The sequence below is a fragment of the Prionailurus viverrinus genome, chromosome B2 (genome assembly GCF_022837055.1).
Source record: "Prionailurus viverrinus isolate Anna chromosome B2, UM_Priviv_1.0, whole genome shotgun sequence".
In the NCBI taxonomy this organism is placed as follows: Eukaryota; Metazoa; Chordata; class Mammalia; order Carnivora; family Felidae; genus Prionailurus; species Prionailurus viverrinus.
Window position 1 is genome coordinate 4,042,557 of NC_062565.1, and position 20,731 is coordinate 4,063,287.

Here is a 20,731-nt window from a genome sequence, read left to right on the forward strand (position 1 = left end):
CTGGGGTCCACTGTATGAAGGATTTCTATTATTGGTGGTGTTTAAAAAGACACTAGATGGCGCTACGAGGTCATTACTATAAGCCTCCAACAACTAAGACTTCTAAAACCATAGGAATTTTGTCGCTCTGAGTCAATTTATGCATCAAATCCAAAGCACATGGAAAAAACCCTCTAGCATCTCCCCATCTTTCTACCAAAAAGCAGCTGTTCATCAATGAAAAACAGTGATAAAATAAACAGCTCGTTAGTGAAAACAGCATGTTCATCGTTGTAAGGAAATTCTATGAAACAGATTGCAATTTAAACACTTCCTTGGGCGTCTGACTTGCCAAAGATGCGGTCACAGAATTCTGACTAGTGCCTGCCTTGCTGAATTAGCAGAATGCAGTTACATGGTCCCCTCTGCAGCCCTCTCCACCTTCTGTAAGGGGCAGTGAGCGAGGTGGGAGAGATCCATCACTAGGAAACCGCGGGATAACCACAGTGCCGGTGGAGGGCTATGGTGAACAGGTGTAAGATCCCGTGCGATGCAGGATTTAATGAAAACAAAAAATCAGTTAAGTAATATAAAACAGCCTCCGCACTCTGGTATATAATACAGTTGGAAGAACTTTCTAAAACTCAATGGTTCGTTGGGGCGAACTGTTTCATTCTGACACTTCAAGGAAAATGGATGTGCGATTTTCCTTTCTTGGGGAAACCCAGTCACATCAAAGAAAGAGCTCGGGATAATGCACAAAACCCAGAACCCGGGTTCACGTGGGCATGTGCGTCTCCGTGACCACAATAAACCTGCAATCTTTCCAGTAGCTGCAGGAGAAAAGAGAGAGAAGAGGGGAAGAGAAAAACCCACAATGTATATTTTAAAAGACGTTCGAAGAGTAAATGATGCTCTGAGCCAGAGTTTGGGGGGTCCTGGCCATTTTTAAACGATCAAGTTTTTCTCCAGAGCAAACGACAACATATCTCAATGGTCAAGTACCCAATCAAAACTAACAGAATACCTTGCCTTTCTTTTCTTCTGGCTTGCAAATCTGGAGTACAGCAGGGAATTTTAGGCTTGGAAAAGGGAACGAATTATGAAAAAAACTGAAAAGCAGATCTACCTTTATATAATTAGAATCTGGTTTCAGTATTTAAAACTTTTTTTTTTCGTATTTATTTTTGAGAGAAAGAAACACAGTGTGAGTTGGGGAGGGGCAGAGAGAGAGGGAGACATGGAATCCAAAGCAGGCTCCGGGCTCCGAGCCGTCAGCACAGAGCCCGACGTGGGTCTCGAACTCAGGACCGGCGAGATCATGACCTAGACTGAAGTTGAACACTTAACTGACAGCCACCCAAGTGCCCTAGATGCTTTTTTTATTTTTAAGTAGTCTCTACACCTGACATGGGGCTTGAACTCACAACCCTGAGATCAGGAGTTGCACGTTTGGCCGACTGAGCCAGTCAGGCACCACCCCCGGTTTCAGTCTTTTTATCTGCTTCTGTCAGTTCTACTCTGGTCACCCTGGGGTCTCTGCCTGGACTCAACAGACTCCGTCTCCTCCCCAGATTTGAGCATTTTCCCGGAACAGGGGTCCATGCTTCTGACTTGCACAGGAAGCACCTCGGCAGGGGGAGGAAAGGCCGCAGACTCTCGGCCAAGGACTTCCCTCCAAGCACTGTGGCCTCAGGAGAGACGGCCCCTGTCCCCGAGGGGAGCACGGCCATGCCTCGGCGCCCTGTGCTCTTTTGGAAAAAGCCTTTTGTTCTGGGATCTGTATGCAACCGGACAGGCTGGTTCTGCACCCCCCTCGCCCATAAATGCCGAGTGGGGCACCACCCCGGAGACGCCCCTGCGGAAGGAACGCGCCCTCACCTTCTGCGCCCAGGCGGCTCTCCTCTCCTGTTTGGCCTTCATCTCCGCCAGCAGACCGCTGCCCATCACCTGCACCCCGTACCTCCGCCCGGCCTGTGGGCTGCCCTTGCTGTCACTCCGGTCCGCCTTCCCCACGTCTTCCCCTGGACTTTCCTCGACGGGGTCGGGTGTTTTCATCTCCTCCAGCCGCTCAGAACTGCCATTGTGCTCCGCTGGCTTCGCGTCCTTCCTGGGTGTGTCCGAGGCCGGACTCCGGATGGCCCCTTTGGGCGACGAGGGCTCGTCCGTCATCAGGACCGTTGGGGGCCGCTCCGTTTTGGACCGGGATTTGATTAAATTGAGAAAGCCGCTTTTCCGAGAATCTCGCTTTTTCTTTTCGTCTCCTCCTTCGCCAAGCTCATGGGACTCGGAGCCTCTTGCCGATCGCCTGCGATTCAAAAGAACAGATCCTGTGGGTTCTGCTGTAATTACAGTTCTAGCAAGAATCCGTCAAGACACAAATATGGAGCTTGCGGCCTATAGGGCGACCATCACGAAGCATTTCAAAATTTTCATTTGAGTCACTGCACTTGGTAAACAGAAGTGTGGAATGTTGTCATCTTGGTCACAGGGTGGGGGACTGAGGTTCCACCAAAGAAGAAGGTGTAGGTGGTGGGACTATTAGCAGAATGAGGTGTTCCAGCACGAGCAGGGGAGGGGCAGAGAGAGAGGGAGACACAATCTGAAGCAGGTTCCAGGCTCTGAGCTGTCAGCACAGAGCCCGACGCGGGGCTTGAACTCATGAACCGTGAGATCATGACCTGAGCCAAAGTCGGATGCTCAATGGGCTGAGCCACCCAGGCGCCCCTAGGTGTTTCTGTATTTAAATGCTCTGCTCACTTGCCTATTTATTCTACTTGTAAGAACTTTCAGAAGCTGGCTCCTCAAAGACTGAGGTGGGCAACAGCCTTACTTAATTTGGTGCCAGAAAGGGCAAGATTCGCCCCAGAAGCACCTGAAATCCTTGCACAATCACTAGATCTCACACCTGAGATCCCACCCTCACTGCTCCACCCAAAGATGCGGGTCCTCGCCTAAATGGAATACCACCGAAAGAGGTAACAGAGACCGTGAGCTTTGGGAGAGAGTTGTAACCAAGAGAACATTCAGCACCGGGGGACTGGATGGGAAAAGAGTGAGTGAGATGGGCCAAGGGGGAGGTCTCACTGCCGCCTTTCGCTTACAGCTGGCAGACCCAATCCCCCTTAGCTCCTCTGAGTCCCCAGCGATCACAGCCAAAGGTTTAAAGAAAAGAAAAAGAAAAAAAAAAGGCAAAAGCCCCAGAGGGGAGGAAAGGCAAAACCAACAAACTTTGGAAGCCAAGAGAGTTGTGAGTGACAAGGGACGTAAGAGACTTGGGGCAGACGACCTCTGGAGCAACGAGAGGGGTGACGAGAGGTGGAGGGGTTTGCGCGGGGCTCCAAGCACCTCTGGGAACAGAAGGAAGGGGAGGCCCCGGAGAGGGAGAGACACAGAAGCCCACTCGCCAAACCCTCAGACCCTCCCCCCACACCAGAGACCACAAGGGCCCCTTGGCGCCCAAGTTTCCCTGCCGGGGAGGGTGAGGGACGGACAGCAGGACGGCCGAAGAACGCGTGCTGCCGTGAGAACACGAGGCTCAGGTAGAGGGTGGCGGACCGTGGCACCCAAGACCTGCATCTCTGGCACATGGATCACTTCAGGCTGATTAAGAAAGAGCAGATGCTGCAGAGGCTCTGAAAACTGAGTAGAAGTTGCCCTTTCAGAAGAAGCATTTATACTTATGGGAGAAATCTCCTTTGTCAGGGTGTCTCCTCTCGGGAGCAGGCAGAGGGGGAGAGCCGCATCTCTAGAAACTTCCCAGTGGAGAAGGTATAGACTTCAGTGTATACACAACAACCTCACCCTGTTCACAGGCCTCTTCCTGGTGAGCTCCAAAACCCGTTCCCCAGCCCCCATCCCAACGTTTTTCTTTGGTCTTTAACTGAGAATGGTATTTAACGTGGCGGCTTGGGCCATTCTGGAGAGCTACTCAGTTTTTCTGGGTCTCTCCCATGTGGGTAGGAGGTATACGTGTTTTTGAAATTCTTTCTTTTTTTTAGGGGTGGGGGAGAGGGACACAGAGAGAGAAAGAGAATCCCAAGCGAGGCAGGGAGTCTGACACAGGGCTCAATCTCGATCCCATGACCCTGGGATCATGACCTGAGCTGAAATCAAGAGTCAAATGCTCAAATGACTGAACCACACAGGCGCCCCATGTTCTTGAACTTCCGTTTTGTTTTTCTTCTCTTCATCTGTCTTGTATTACAGGTCTCAGCCTAGCTAGGCCTATCTCAGCCAAGAACCTAGAAGGGTATAGAGAAAATTATTTTTCCTCCCATACAATCCCAGGAAAGCCTGCATACTGGGACAGTGATACTCTCAGCTCCTTTCTCTCATTCTGGATCCTAGAATGGGGTGGCCAGGTTCATAGCCTCCAGGCAGAAGATCAAATTTCCTAACAAGCCCAAGAGAAAAGACCTGAAGATTCTGATAGTCAGGGAGACTCCCATCTGGCAAAATGGCCCAAGACGAGTACTCTACATTGAAGTCCCCCAGTAGACAGGCTCTACTTGTTGCCAGATGAACTGGGGAGACCCTGGACCCTTGACCCAGCCTGTCCCAAAGATGTCACCGAATGCTCCTGCTCTCCTCATGAGAAAGAATTCAAGGGCAGACACAACACAGCGGATGAGTGACACGAGCAGGAAAGTTTATTGGAGCCAAAGTATACTCTCGAGGGGCGCCCGGCTGGCTGTCGGTGGAGTGTGCAACTCTTGATCTTGGGGTTGTGAGTTCGAGCCCCACATTGGGTGTAGAGATTACTTAAAAATAAAATCTTTAAAAACACAAAACAAAGCAAGTACGCTCTCAAAACGTGAGAGTAGGTGAGCTCAAGTGAGAGACGTGTGCACTGGGGTTTGGGACTCTATCAGAGAGCAGCATTCTAGGGGGAAAAAAGACTGGAAAGCACATCATGAAAAGGGACTTTCCAGTTGGCTCTGTTTATGTTGGTCTCACTTGAATCTTTTACATTGAAAATACATCTGTCCATTCCTCACACTGTAAAAAAATTTAAAGCCGAAGAAACTCTCAAAGGGTGACGTGTGCTCTAACAGAAAAAAAAAAAAAAAAGGCGGGGGAACCTGGGTGGCTCAGTCGGTTGAGCGTCAGGTCATGATCTCACGGTTCGTGGGTTCAGGCCCCATGTCGGGCTCTGTGCTGACAGCTCAGAGCCTGGAGCCTGAATCGGATTCTGTGTCTCCCTCTCTCTCTGCCCCTCCCCCACTCATGCTCTGTCTCTCTCTCTCTGTCAAAAATAAATAAACATTAAAAGAAAAATTCTAGAAAAAAAAGCGTTGGGTCAGCAGGAGAGAAAGAACAATTAATCTAGGGGGTGGGAGAGGAGCCATCGTGAGACAGCTTCAAAGACTGAGTGACATTTGAGCTGGTTCTTGAAGAATGGGGGCACGGCACCCTTCCTAGCATGCCAGGCTTCAAGGCCAGTGTCCAAGAAGACAAATAATTGGGTCCTGAAGCTTAGAACGTGCAGTTAAATTATACTGTTACGGATTTAAAAACTTCACTTCTTTCCAACTCACCACCCTGCTGAAGCAAGATAAGGCACGTCCGTCTACAGAAGGGACCAGCTTCTTCCCTACCTGTGCCCAGCTGGCCCACCCTCGGTTTATCAGGATGGTTTCAATTCATTCCTGGATCTGAGACCTCAAGGTGGAGAACACTTCACAGACACAAATGCGTGTTAAGAGCGTATCTGGGGACAGATCTGCATTTCAGTCGGGGATTAAATAACTGGCTACAAATGATGCTGAATGCCTAGAATGTCCCGGGTTAAATGACTGTTAATAAAAGTTCAGAGAAGAACTGTCTTTTAAGGAAACACGACTCAGGAATAAGAAAATGAAGAAACATCTCGGAAGCTGCCCCTGACGCCTCTTCGCTATTTCTGTTGTCATTCTGATGCTACTGAGGCTGTGCCATTTAGCAATGCTACGGGGCCCCCCACGGACCTCAAATGATGAACAAGGAGACTTTAGAAATAAGTAATGTCAGCTGTCAAAGTTCACCACCCTGCCATGAAGGGGTCGTGACAGTGATAAAGCCCTAAACAGATACCTTGCTATGTTCTGTGCTCTATTTTGGAACAGCACAATGGTTCGCAAACTGAAACATGCCTCAGTGTGCCCTGGGGGCTTAATAAAGTACAGACTGCCTGGTCCCACGTCCAGAGTTTCTGATTCCGTGGGTCTGGGGTAGTGGCTTCGGAATTTGCATTTTCAGTAAGCTCCCAGTTGACAGTGAGGATTGCTGGTCTGGAGATCACATTTTGCAAACCATGTGAAGAGGAAATCCCATGTAATGTATATAAATCAAACAAACAAACCTTGGAACAGTAAGTTGAGTGGCAGCTTAAGAACTTACAGGTGAATCCAACAGTATTATTAGTGACAGGACTCCGAACTCACTTGGAATCCATCTTGGTCACCTTCTTGGTGAAAAATTCATCCACACCTTCGTCCACTCTCCCCATGAGGCCGTTCTGTTCCCCATCTTGGGAGACTATGCTGGAAGCGCAGACCTGCAGACCAAACGGGAGAAATGGCAATTTACGGTCAACGTCACTCGGCAAACATGACCGTCGCACTCGAGGCACCGCGACAGGGGCCCCGGGAAGGACAGGACTGGCTGAGCAGAGCCCTCACGTGCTACAGGAATGCAAATCGCGTGTACAACCGTGGCGAGGGCAGGAGGCAACAAAAGTGAGGAATGCACCAGGACCGCAGAGCCTGGTGCGGGGTTGACGCTGGTGGGCGCTTCAGAGGCGGTGGCCGGGAAGAGCCCAGCTTCCTACAGGCGGAGAGAGCATTGCAGGTGATCTGAGGGAAAAGGGAATGCACGGAAAAAAGGCGACAGGTGCTAGGGTCTGACTGGAGATGACCCCAGGGGCCAGGGGCCAGCGGAGCGTGGGTGGGTTCAGCTGCTAAGCACAAACCCCGGCAGACGCGAACAGGGGCCACTCGGGTCCCCTCCCCTGCTTCCTTGCTTTCTTGCGGGAAGAAGCCTGATTTCAAGGTGTGAGTACTTATTTGTAGAAGCCAAACCCCATAATTCTATCGGCTGTGACTGGTAGGCATGGCGTAGGATATGATGCTGGTGAGACAGAAGGGAAATCTGCCGGGAGCTCGGGAGCACGGTTTGCTGCAGACAGAGTATATTTTTTCTGCCTGGTTATACGTGGGAGGACGTGATGTGTGAGCTGCAGCGGCCACCTGGGGCTCGAGGGGGTACAAGCCTGAGGACAAAAGCCAACATGTGGAGGATGACCGAGCAGACGGCAGAAAACATCCAGGTGCTGGCGCTTTGCTGCTGAATGAGCCAGTCCTTGATCCTGAGACTTCTGGGTTTCTTGTTGAGAAAATCAGGATTTCTCACTGTTGAAGCCATCTTTAGTCACATATCGTTATCTCTAGCTGAACGAATGCTTTCCAACTAATGATACAAGGACCAATGGTGAACAGCCTTGAATCTCGCACGAAAGAGTGTGGAATTCACTCCGTAGGCGATAGAGACCCCAAAGAAGCGTGGCACGGCCCAACCTGTATTTTGCTTAGATAATTCTAGAGCAGCATGAAGTTGGAGAAGCCAGGGACTGTAAGTAGGGGAATCTGATTTTTTTTTTTTACATTTATTCGTTTTTTGAGAGACAGAGACTGAGTGAGAACGCGCAAGGGGGGGGGACAGGGAGACACAGAACCCGAAGCAGACTCCAAGCTCTGAACTGTCAGCACAGAGCCGGACGCAGGGCTCGAACCCACGAACCGTGAGATCACGACCTGAGCCGAAGTCGGACGCTTAACCGACCGAGTCCCCCTGGCACCTCTGTAAGTAGGGGAATCTGTTCAGGAACACAAAAGAGAGATTCCTGTAATAGTCTAGTCTGATCTGGAGGAGGTGAGGGGCAAATTAAGGCCTGGAGAAACGAGAGTACCAAGAAAGGAGCTGCCTCAGATGATGTCGAAGTTTCTAGGCTGGGTGAATGGGAGCATGATTCTAGGGAACATAGGTCAAAAGGCCAGATTTGGGGAAGACGACGATGCGTGCAATTTCTGACAAGCATCTGAGGTGCTGTGGGAAACCCAGGGTCAGGGGTCCAGCAGACGCTTCAAAGCTTGGGTCTCAGGAGAGGAAATCACTTACCAAGTTAGCAACTGTCTTTGAATGGAAATCTCACAGTGAGCTCAGCAATACGTCTGATTTGCGTCTGCAATGGTGTATTAGGTCAATATTTTACACCCAGCGGTTGTAGGCCCTTGAGAAAGAGGGCTTGTCTTGCCCATTCCTTTGGGCACAAGGGCAAATTCTCCTGTGGCTGGGCTATCTGGTCTGGAGGTCTTGCCACAGAGTGGTGGGGATGTGGCTTTCTGTAATCCTGATGTGCAAGTGTCAAGTTGCCTCTAGGGGAACTTGGCTGAGGTCTGCAAAGACCTCTGTGTGAGCTGTTTAACGAAAAAAACCGATCACTTGCTTTGGGCAGTTATATCCGTTTCACTCGCTGGGAAATCTCCATTATGAATGTGAGCCGTGTGTTTGAGCTCATGTTTGCCAACGGCTGAACGTGAGCGCTAACAGATACGGGACAAAACGACGCTGTGAATAAAAACAATTCTATTCCTCCTCGGGATGGTGCTTTATATCGGAGCAAGGCTTTCCCGTGTCTTCTAACAGAGCGAACAATCAGCCGAGTTGTAGAATTCAGCTATGGCCAGAGAGCTCACGGGTAACTTTTACCACAAAAGGGAAGGGAGCACTGAACTGGCTCAGGGTTAGCACTTTTCCTCTTGTGAAACAATGGAGAGGGGGCTCTCCACAGTAATAATGGTTCCCTGTGTTTGGACAACGCTTCATGGTTTACACGTGTCTTGCACCGTATGATTTCATTTTCATTTGTACCTTCTGCACTGAAAAGGAAAGATAGTTTTATCGTAGTATTTGGTTAGTCACAGCAAACAGGGGGCTCAGAGGGCGAGGGGGACCCACGCAGGTCACCTGACCGATGGATGGGAAGGGTAGGAGGCCAGGACGTACGGTCCTAACACGGGCCTTCCGTCCAGTGCGCCCACGCTTCCTCTCCGAGGCTTCCTCTCAAATTCCCTTTCCCATTCTGAGAAAAAAAAAACTACTTTCTACTAGCATAAATTTCTCCTCTAAGCCCTTTCCTTGCTTCCTGCTTTGACATGGAATTCACCACTAGCACAGCAAGTTCTCTGGGGTCAGGGAGGAAGGACATCGATGGGTTTCAGTCATGGAGGTCCACGGGGCCCAACAAGCAGCCTGCTTTCCTGCAGGACGAGCGCTTTCAGGGCTGGGTGGACCCCAGAGGTGATCCCCCAGGCTGACCGGGTCACGTTAGACACGAAGACACTGCGAGCAGAGAGGTTATGGGAAGTCCGGGATCACCAGGAGACCTTCCAGGGGATGTGGTTTAAAATGCATCGGTTAAGATAGGAAGTGGCGATGTCGGCAGCTCGTACGAAGAGCGGCACAAAAACCGAACGCAAAAACGAAATACAGTTTGTCAAAACGGTTCGAGGTCAAACACACACGCCGTTTCAGCTCAATTTCTAGCAAAAGGAAAAGAAAGGGACATACAGACATCAGAAGTTCTCCTAATCCCATTTGACTTTGGTCTTTCTATCAAGGAGAATACATTTCAGACTAAAAAGTGTGGCACGGGGACGCCTGGGTGGCTCAGTCAGTTAAGCGTCCAACTCTTGACTTTGGCTCACGTCACGGTCTTCACGGTCTGTGAGTTCGAGCCCCGCATTGGGCTCTGTGCTGACAGTGCTGAGCCTGCTTGGATTCGCCTTCTCCTCTCTCTCTCTGTCCCTCCCTGCCTCTGTTTCTCAAAATAAATAAACTTAAAAAAATTTTCTTTTTCATTTAAAAAATTAAATAAAAAAAAAATAAGTAAAAAGCGTCGTGTAGTTACTGGGAGAGGGGAGCAGAAGCCCCCTCCCCAGCCAGTCGGAACAGATCGCATCTGTACTCACAGAAAGGCTTCTGCAAACAAAACAGGGCATCGGAATGGCTGCTGGCGGTATTTGGAAAATCAAGAAGGTAGATTTTGCGCCTCTGGGGGATGAATACAGGCTAAAAGGACCATTTGTGAGTGCTTAGAGGATAAGCCGGTGATTATGAGCACTAATGACAATTCAGACCACCCTCCGCCAGGATTATGAAGATGAACGTGCCAGGGAGACACCGTGGGTGGTGCACCTGGCTTCTGACAGGAGCCGTCAGACCTCTAGTAATGTCTCCACAGGCCGCACGGAGAGAGATGGGCAGGAAGGAAGGACAATTAGTGTATTATTAGTAACTCTGAACACACACACACACAGAGCGCTAATTAGCGGGCTGAACAGTCCTGGAATCTTACGTGCATACATTAGGCAGTAAGAAACAGGCAGCAGTGAGAGCTAAGCGGTCAGATCAGGAAATAAGGGACCCAAAAGACGTAAAATGAAGGAACTATAATAAAAACGTAAGGCAAAAATTAATGAACTTAAGAGGACTAATAAAACTAAAAGATGATTCTCCAAAAAAAGACTAATAAAAGAGCGAGCCTCACAAAATTAGGAGAGAAGCATGAAAATATATCAGAAATGAAAAAAAACATGGGGCACAGAAACACGATACAGGAGAGATTAAAAAGTTATGAGAATTCTATACACGACTAAATGAACGATTAGACTAAGTGGACAAAATCCTAGAAAAATATGAATGGCCAAAATGGTCTCAAGGAGAATTAGGTAATCTGATTAGATCTATAACGAAAGGCATCAAATCCCAACGAAAGGAATTCTGCACAGAAGTATCACCTGCGCACACACAACACATTGGGCCCAGATGGCTCCCCAGGAGAGGAACAGAAAATCTCTGCTGTGTACAAACTGTCCCAGAGAATAGGAAAGGAGAACTTCTGAACTAATTTTATGAAGATGGTATACTTCTGAAACCCAAAGCAGATGGATGGTCCAGACGAGAATAAGAAAACTATAGATCTCTCTTCTTTACGCACATAGATTAAAAAATCCCAATAAAATATGGTAAACAAAGCCCAGCAGTATATTAAAACAAAGCAAGAATATACACCTGAAATGAATATAACACTGTATGTTAATTATACTAGAATTAAACAAAAAAGCAAGAGTATCATGATTATTAAGAATGGTATACAACATTAGAAAGGTCGGTCAGTGCAATTCACCACGACAGCAAAACAAAAGAGAAAAATAAATGATCAATGTCCAGAACTACTGAAGAAAAAGCCAATCAAATTAAACTGCTATTCATTGAAAACAAATTTAGCAAACTAGGAAGGAAACTTTCTCAACTGATTAAATAACCACAGAAATGGCTACATGAGCCTACCCAGTTTGTATGCTCTCCTCTACTCAGTATCAAAACCCGACCAAGTGAAACACATTATCTTCCCAGATGTTCTTGCACCTGAGGCTCGAAATACGGCTCATGACATGCCTGAGAGTAAAACCAATACCAGTCACTGAGGTGGTCACAGCTATTAAAAAAACTCACTCTCACCACGTTTACTCAACACAGTACTGAAAGTCCTGGCCACAGCAATCGGACAACGAAAAGAAATAAAAGGCATCCAAATTGGTAAGGAAGAAATACAGGTTTCACTAGACATGATACTATACATAGAAAAATTGCTAAAGATTCCACCAAACAATTATTAGAACTGATAAATGAATTCAGTAAGGTTGCAGGATACCAAATCAATATACAGAAATCTGCATTTCCATACACTAATAATAATGTAGCAGAAAGAGAAATTAAAAAAAAACAATCCCAGGGCGCCTGGGTGGCTCAGTCAGCTAAGTGGCCAACTTCGGCTCAGGTCATGATCTCATAGTTTGTGAGTTCAAGCCCCAGGTCGGGCTCTGTGCTGACAGCTCAGAGCCCGGAGCCTGCTTTGGATTCTGTGTCTCCCTCTCTCTCTCTCCCCCTCCCCTGCTCATGCCCTGTCTCTCTCAAAAATAAATAAACATTTAAAAAATTGAAAAAAGAATCCCATTTACCAATGCATCAAAAAGAATAAAACGTCTAGTGATAAACTTCACCATGATGGTGAAACATCTTTACTCAAAAAACTATAGAACACTGAGGGAAAAACTGAAAATGTGAACACAAATGGAAAGAAGGTCCATGCTCATGGATTGGAAAAACAAATAATGTAGGATGTCCATACTATTCAAAGCAATCTACAGATTTAATGCACTCCCTATGAAAATACCAACAGCATTTTTCTAAAAACTAGAATACTAAAATTTGTATGGATTGCAAAAGACCCCAAATAGCCACAGCACTCCTGAAAAAGAACAAAACTGGAGGTATCACCACCCCAGATTTCAAGACATACGACAAAGGTATAATAATCAAAACAGTATGGTACTGGCACAAAAACGGACACACAGATCAATGGAACAGAACAGAGCGCCCAGAAATAAACCCACAATTATATGGTCAATTAATCCTCAACAAAGGAGGCAAGAATATGCAGTGAGAAGAAGACAGTCTCTTCAACAAATTGTGTCAGGACAACAGGACAGCAACATGCAAAAGAATGAAACGGGACCACTTTCTCACATCATATACAAAAGTAAACTCGAAATGGACTAAGGACCTAAATGTGACGCTTGAAATCATAAAAATTCTAGGAGAGAACAGACAATAATTTTATGACCATCGGCCAGAGCAACAATTTTCTAGATATGTCTTCTGAGGTAAAGGAAACAAAAGCAAAAATAAAACTCTTGGGACTACATCAAAATAAAAAACTTCTGTACAGCAAAGGAAACAATCAACAAAATTTAAAGACAACCTACTGAATGGTAGAAAATATCTGCAAATGACATACCCCTTATAGGGTTAGTGACAAAGATATATAAAGAACATCTACAACTCAACACACACACACGCACACACACACACACACACACACCCCAAATAATCCAGAAGACACGAACAGACACTTCTCCAGAGAAGACATCCAGGGGGCCAACAGACACATGACTACATGCTCAACATCACTCATCATCAGGGGAACGCAAAACAAAACCACAATGGGGTATCGCCTCACACCCGTCAAATCAAACACAAGAAACAACGAGTGTTGGTGAGGATGTGAATAAAAAGGAACCCTCATGTGCTGCTGGTGGGAATGCAAACTGGTGCAGTCATTGTGGAGAACAGTATGGAGGCTCCTCAAAAAACTAAAAAAAGAATTACCACCTAATCCAGTAATTTCACTACTGGGTAGTCACCCAAAGAATACGGAAACTCTAATTCAGAAAGCTATCGCACCCTTGTGTTTACTGCAGCCTTATTCACAGCAGCCAAATGACGGAAGCAGCCCAAGTGTCCACCTATAAATGAGTGTATAAAGAAGATATGGTATACATGAGGTATGGAACATTGCTCAGTCATTGAAAAGAATGTAATCTTGCCAAATCTTGCCAGAGACATGGATGGAGCTCGAGTGTATTATGCTAGTGAAATAAGTCAGCCAGAGAAAGAAAAATACCATATGACTTCAACCGTATGTGGAATACAACAAACAGGAAAAAAAAAGAGACAAACCAAAAAACCAATTCTTAACTACGGAGAATACACTGATGGTTCCCAGAGGGAGGTAGGGGGGAGGAATGGGGGAAATAAATGAAGGGGACCGGACAAGACGACATTGAAATTCCTTCCAGCCTTGTGGTACCGTCATTCGAAGCACGTGGGAGAGGACGGATTACTGGGATTTGGTCGGTTTTAATCAGAGTTGGCTAGCTTCGTCCCTGGGCTAAGCAGTGTGGGGCCGCGCCAGAAACGGGGCCGGCTGACGCTGACGTGTCAGGTGGAGCAAAGCCACTGCATGATGTACGGTAATAACTCAGAGGATGACCACAGGCAGGCCGGTTACTTGCCCTGGGCGTCCCACTCCCTTGAACAAGGAGTAGATCGTCCGTAGAATTCCTCCCGGTGGAGACGCGGCTAGTTAGTGGCCCGCGCAGCTAGAACCTGGCTTCTGAGTCTCATTCTGCTGTGCAGATTTTTTTTAACACGCTTATTTTTGAGAGAGTGAGCGAGAGAGCAGGGGAGGGGCAGAGAGAGAGGGAGAGAGAGGATCCGAAGCAGGCTCTGTGCTGAGAGCAGCGAGCCCGACGCGGGGCTCAGACCCACCCGCCGCGAGATCATGACTTGAGCCAAAGTCGGACGCTTAACCCCTGAGCCACCCAGGCGCCCCTCAATGGTTTTTCCTTTAGGGGATGCTTTTCCCCTGTGGGGGCGCCAGGCGAGGGCAGCAGAGGCGGTAGCTAACGGGCAGTGGATGGGTATGAAGCCCGGGCGAGCACGCTGGCCCGGGCCCGTTGGGCGTCATGGTCAGATTCTCAGGCTCCCGAGGGGCAGCGACCCGGCCAAGCTCTGGCTAACGGTATCACTGTCAGACCGGCCTATCAAACCTCCTGGCGTGAACCTGAGTGCCTCCTGTCATCCTCCAGCTGAGCGGAGAGGACTCCGAGGACCAGAGACGAGGAAGAACCGTAAACGAAAGCAGCCTGGGTCCCCGAACGACCTCCGTGGGGTCCCCTGGCCAGACATGCGCACGTCGGACTATGATGTGAGCAAGAGGCACATTCTAAAATACCAGGGACTTGTCCTAATATCCACCCCCACTACCCTTCCCTCTCCCACCGGTCGTGCCCTTCCACAGGTACGCGGGCACACCTGGGGCTTGGAAAACGGCACCGCCACTCTTCGTTTACCCACGTGAAGCTCCCAGCCCCGAGGCAGACTCTCTAAAAGTCATTTCCACTAGGGGCGTAATTTTTGACTGTGAATTTTTATAAAACGGTTGGCTTGCTCCTTAATGAAATCAGTAAAAAATTCACCAAATTAGAGTAGCTAAGGGTGATACGCATCCATTTCTAGGGACATTCTTCTCTTCTCCTCCACTACAGAGTCAGGGAAGGGGAACAGGAGACAAAGGGGAAAGCAAATATTAATATAGTAAAGATAGTTAATATTAATAAGACGGGAATACTAGCTCTGAGGAACAATATTTACATTTAATAAAGGACTGTATACTTTTATTCCATTTTTTCTCATGACAGCTCAATAATGTGGGCAGGATTTTATTTTATTATTTTTTAATGTGTATTTATTTGAGTGTGAGCAGGGAAGGGGCGAGGGGGAGAGAGGGAGAGAGAGAGAGAAAGAGAGAGAGAATATGAATCCCAAGCAGACTCCACACTGCCAGCCCAGACCCCGATGTGGGGCTCGAACCCATGAGCGATGAGATTATGACCTGAGCCGAAATCAAGAGTTGGGCACTGAACTGACCGAGCCCCCCAGGCGCCCCAGTGCTGGTATTTTAGAAGCAAGCTTAGAAAGATCCCATGTCCAGACACACATTGCCAGGGAAAGAGAGAACCTGCCAGAGCTCCAGCTCACGTCTGTCTCTCACAACTACACTCCGAGATTCAAGTCTACAGACGAAGCAGCCACAATGTAATGTTGAAGTGTTCTTATATACACATTAATGAAATGAAAAAAAAGAAGAAACTGGTATATTTTATCTCGTCATTAAAATAAATTGGGGTTTTTTTTTGGTTTGTTTTTACAGAGGTTCAGTAAAGACTTAAAAGGTACAGGTAAAATGTCTATATCAATTATTCCTAAGATGTCTGGTAGTTTAGAAGCACTGCAGTTTGACCGAAGATTGAATTTTTATTATTTTTTAAAAATAGTTGTCTACTCTTCATATCTATGTAGATATTTATTTGTGTATTTTTGGCACAGGAACCAAAGTTACGACACAGTAATCCAAGTTTGGCCCCGCAGAAACGGACACGTTGGCATTTAACTTAGCCTTGTGGGCTATGAGAGTGCATATGTGGCCTTTGTCCTGGTTCCTGGCACAGAGTTTCCAAAATCCTTGCCATCTCCTGAGTGACAGAGCTAATGGGGGCATCTTTTGATACTTAGAGCAAGCCCTTTCCAACCGTTTCTGAGTTGACGATAAAAAGCTTGCGGGCCCCCAGGCAGCTTCAGGATAAGGGCTGGTTGTCAGAGAAACCAGCCACATAATAGGACAGCTGGAACTTCCAGCCCGATCCCTGACCCTGCGGAGGGATGAGGGCCTGGTGACGGAGCTGGTCACCAACGACCAACGATTTCATCGTGCCCAAGCCTACTTAATGGAACCTCCACGAACACCCCCAAGTGATGAGGTTGGCAGAGCCCCCGGGACACACGGAGGTGTGTGTGGGGGTGACCTGCCCAGAGAGGGGCTTCTCTCACCTCAGCCTACACATCTCACCCATGTGGCTGTCCCTGAGCTGCGTCCTTTACGATCAACCGGTAGTAGTAAGTGAAGTGTCTTCTTGAATTCTTCTAGCAAATTATCGTATCTGGGGAGCAGCGTGTGGGACCCTCTCTAGAATTGACAGTCAGCTGCTCAGAAGTACAGATGACACGCTGGGACTGGTGTCTCAAGTGGGGGTGCCCCTGAGCCCCTAACCTGTGGGGTCCAGCTTAACTCCAGGTAGTGCCAGAGCTGAACTGTAGGACGCTCAGTTGGTGTCCAGAGTCACAGAATTAGTTGGGGAAGGGGGTGCCAGGTGGGGGAGCCCACACATTTGGCATCAGAAATGCTAAAAGTAAAAAGAAAAGAAAAGCCACACCTTGGTTCTGAGCATTCTGATACTTAGGAAGGTTCGTAGGGGCATCCGAGGTCAAGGGCAAGCGCTAGGAAGTTAAAACAGACTTAAGACAGACGGAGTCTCCTCGGTCCGAGCAAAAGCAAACCAAGCAGCAACAGAAGTGACCGTCGCTACGGACCGCTAGTGAGGGAGACAAACCGTCAGCCCCTCATCCTCAGCTGAAAACGGGGCCACGTCGCGGCCTCGAGACACAGGAAGATACTTTGAAAACCGCAAGCGCCGTGGCATCCGAGGTTCGTCCAGTTTCGCCGCGAGCCCAAAGGGAAGCGAGCCGCGCCAGTTCCTCACCTGCCAGACCTCTGGGAAGAAGCCAGATGGCCTCGGAGCCACGGCCACAGCCCTCCGCTTCAGGACACAGCCCGGGTCCCGGCAGGGCTCCCAGGATGGGACAGCCCGAGCCCATGCGGCCCGGCCCCGCCGTGGCCGAAGCTAAACCCTCCGTGGTGTATGCCTGTGCGTCCCTCCACGAGGACCCTATCTCAGCCGTCTTCCCTCCCCTTCTTGGTTTTTAAATACGTCCACAATATTCTCTTTCTGTGGGTCACTGACGTCATCAAGGAAACGCTTCCGCCGCCGTTTTGCATACAAGTTACGCTGCTAATGACTCTCTACGCGGAGAGAGCCACAGAGGGGCCGTTTATTCAGTAACCACCTCGAATCCAGAGTGGGGGAGGTCATCTTTTCCCCTATCTAAAAAGGCCTCATTTAAAAAAAGTTCGGGGCGCCTGGGTGGCTCAGTCGGTTAAGCGTCGGACTTCGGCTCAGGTCATGACCTCACGGTTCGTGGGTTCGAGCCCCGCGTCGGGCTCCGTGCTGACAGCTCAGAGCCTGTGGAGCCCGTTTCGGGTTCTGTGTCTCCCTCTCTCTCTCTCTGCCCTCCCTCACTTATGCTCTGTCTCTCTCTCAAAGATAAACAAGCACTTAAGAAATTAAAAAAACTAAAAATAAGATTTGTAAAAGTGTATTCTTCTAAGAATATGTAACAGTGGACTAAAAACTTAAAATCAAGTAAATCAGAAAACAAAGCACTAAAGCTGTTTCCTTGTTTTTTTGGGAAACCGGGTCATGCTTTTCAGATTCCAGTGAGAAATTAACCAACACAAAAAGCCTGAGCAGGGATGAATAAATGATTGACCACGCACGTAATTATTGTGACCTTTACCCATCCACGCCTCCAGTCATCCACACAGCATCCTCTAAGTACCGCTGACCCTCCACCCTATTCTGAAACCACACTCACCACTGAGCATAAATCCAAGGGTAATAAACTACCTGCCTTCCTACATGAGGCTTAGAGACAAGGAGGAGAGAGTGCTTCGAAAACACTATGACAAGAGCTAGAAAGGCAGCTATAACAGTTATGAACAGCAGGCACTGGAAGAGCCATGGCCTCCATGGCAGGTTGTTCAGGCAGGGCACTGTGCACATCCGGTCTGTGAGAATGGCCTCCCCTGGAGTCCTACAAGCACAGCCTTATGGGAGCACAGACGTAGAGACCGAGAGGGCTTCCTGGCACAGAGGCAAGTGGAGATCTGAAAGATGAGTGGTTGTCAGCCCAGGAGGTGTGTGGGGCGGGGAGGGGAAGTGACGAGGAAAAGGCTACAGCTCTGCAGGACTGAGACACTGGGTGGGAAGCAGCAAAGGCAGGGATGACAAGGAGGAAGGTAGAGGAGGTCTGGGTTGGGACCGGGACCTGGGGTCTCATGAGGATCATATCCGGGTTCCGGACTCGTCACCTGTGATGTGCCATGGCAGACAGGGATGTGAGTGGAAGGCGGGTTCACAGGGAGAGACGCGCCCAGTTTTGAACGGCCTGAGCCCGAGGTGCTCTGGGACGCTGACATTGAGGAGGCAGGTGACTATTTGACTCTAGAGCAGACAGGGCAGCGTCAGCCACGGACTGTAACCCCGGGTTCTGCCCACACGGCCCAGGCAGCAAGAAACACACTCCAAGGCGTCACCGGAATGGGGGGGGGGGTTGAAAAGGAAGCCCGTGGCGACACCAAGCCCACGGGAAGTGGTTTCGGGAAGGATGCACTTTTCTTTGTCAAGTAACCACTGAGACCCGGCGGAAGGGGATTAGGTCAGCGGAGACAGGGCGGCCGCAGAGGCGGGTGGGGACACGGCAGAGATTCCGGGGGACCGCAGGGGAAGGGAGATGGGGACAGAGACCCCGGGGCCAACCTTGGAAAGGAGAGGGGAGACGTGCGCCCGGGAGGGGCACAGGGTAAGCTACGTGAAGGCCGCGCGGCACAAACCGTCCCACCCTGTCCGGCAGGGGACACGGGGTGTGGTCTCCGCGCTGCCCCGGGGAACCCCGCTTCACCACCCGGGCTGGGCAGGTGAGCGGGGAGGAGGGAGGCACGGCTGGGGGGGGGCAGGGGTGGGCACCCTCCAGTCAGTCACACACCAGTTCTTCGGCGCCTCCTTGCCCCCCGTCTGCATCAGACGTCGCAGGCTGCTGGACGGAGTCCACTGGGCTCCCGCACGGGACCGCGACTTTTCTAAGGATTTCTTCCAGGGGCAACTCCGCTCCGAGGCCCTGGGCGCTCGACCGCATGATCTTTTCCCCAACGGCCGAGCGCCCAGCAGAGACACGGGCTTGGAGGTCGTGTGGGGGGTCCGTCCCCCGCGCTCCCCCTGGGTCGGGAGGGGTGGGGGGTGAGGGGCCCGGTCCACCTACCGCCGCCTGGGTGGGCTGCTGCTTCTTATTCCGCTTCGGCCTTAACTTGGTGAAGTGTTCCAGTTTCTTCCCTTCTTCAGAAGGCAGCTCGGAGATGAGCCCCGAGCTCCGCTTCTCCTGCCGGGCGGACGGGAGGGGCGGGTCTTCGATGTGGATGGGCACCTCCTCCAGAGCTTTGTCGAGGTCAAACTCCATCTCTGAAACGAAGCAGAGCCCCGGGCCCAAGCTGAGTGCCTCCGGATGGGCTGCGGGATTCCTAAAGGTCACGTCAGGCCCCTCACCCAATCGCACACGCATGCGTTCACAAACCACGCGACTGCCCTTCTGAGCGCTGCCTCCCAGAGCATCCTCGGGAAAGGGCCCCGAAGCGGCCCGAGGTCCCCGCTGAGAGTGTCTCACGGACACAGAAATAACTCACCGAAGGCCCTGGAAACAGGCCGCAGCATCCGGCTATGGATACTCTTCCGTTTGGATTTGGGCGTCATCTAGCAACGAAATAAAGGAAGCCCTTAGGCGTCCACACAAAACTCGCCTTCCAAACTTCAGTTAACGGTTCAGGAGGGGCGGGGCTGAAGGAGCATCTGGGATCAAATGTTTAAACTCAGTATCTGTTTCGCCTCTTTCCAGGATGGCTGGTCACATCTGACGGCCTCCCTGTGGAGACCAAGCCCCCACGTTTCCAAAGGGTGACGATGTTCTCGACTCGTACAGCCCCTTCTGCCTCCTCCCCCTTCCCCGCCCCCAGCTTTCATCGCTTACACTGTATTTACAAGGCGGAAAGGAACAGTGAATGATACAGAATGTAATTCCCAGCTGTACCTGACCATACTAAAATGGATATAAAGGGGCGCCTGGGTGGCGCAGTCGGTGAAGCGTCCGACTTCGGCTCAGGTCATGATCTCACGGTCCGTGAGTTTGAGCCCCGCATCGGGCTCTGTGCTGACAGCTCAGAGCCTGGAGCCTGTTTCAGACTCTGTGTCTTCCTCTCTCTCTGACCCTCCCCCGTTCATGCTGTCTCTCCCTGTCTCAAAAATAAATAAACGTTAAAAAAAATGGATATAAAAAATACGATTAAAGGATGGTAAAACATCAGCCGCTACAAGCGGACACTGCAATTATTCACTGCTTGTGACCACAGTCGCAACTCCCAGGCGACACCGGACTCTTTGTCACCTCGGTATTTCAAGTAACTGTCCCATCTCCCACTTCTGCCACCAAGATTCTGACCCTTAGATTATGGGCAAAGACTAACTAGGAAACGGTTGCCATAGTTTCCAAGTCTGTATCTGCTGTCGCTTCTCGTTGAGTCTTT

At 49.6% G+C, this 20,731-nt stretch overlaps 1 protein-coding gene across 2 annotated transcripts in view; it reads right to left on the minus strand.

Annotated features, from left to right (window-relative positions):
* CARMIL1 (capping protein regulator and myosin 1 linker 1) overlaps positions 1–20,731 on the minus strand; it is a 310,903-nt gene that overhangs the window by 18,551 nt on the left and 271,621 nt on the right. For both annotated transcript variants that reach the window (XM_047858089.1, XM_047858088.1), the window contains exons 30-33: positions 19,838–19,904; positions 19,420–19,616; positions 6,405–6,517; positions 1,861–2,287 (exon numbers count right to left, since the gene is read on the minus strand). In XM_047858089.1, the coding sequence (XP_047714045.1) occupies positions 1,861–2,287; positions 6,405–6,517; positions 19,420–19,616; positions 19,838–19,904 (804 nt within the window). The remainder of the gene's footprint in view (positions 1–1,860; positions 2,288–6,404; positions 6,518–19,419; positions 19,617–19,837; positions 19,905–20,731) is intronic.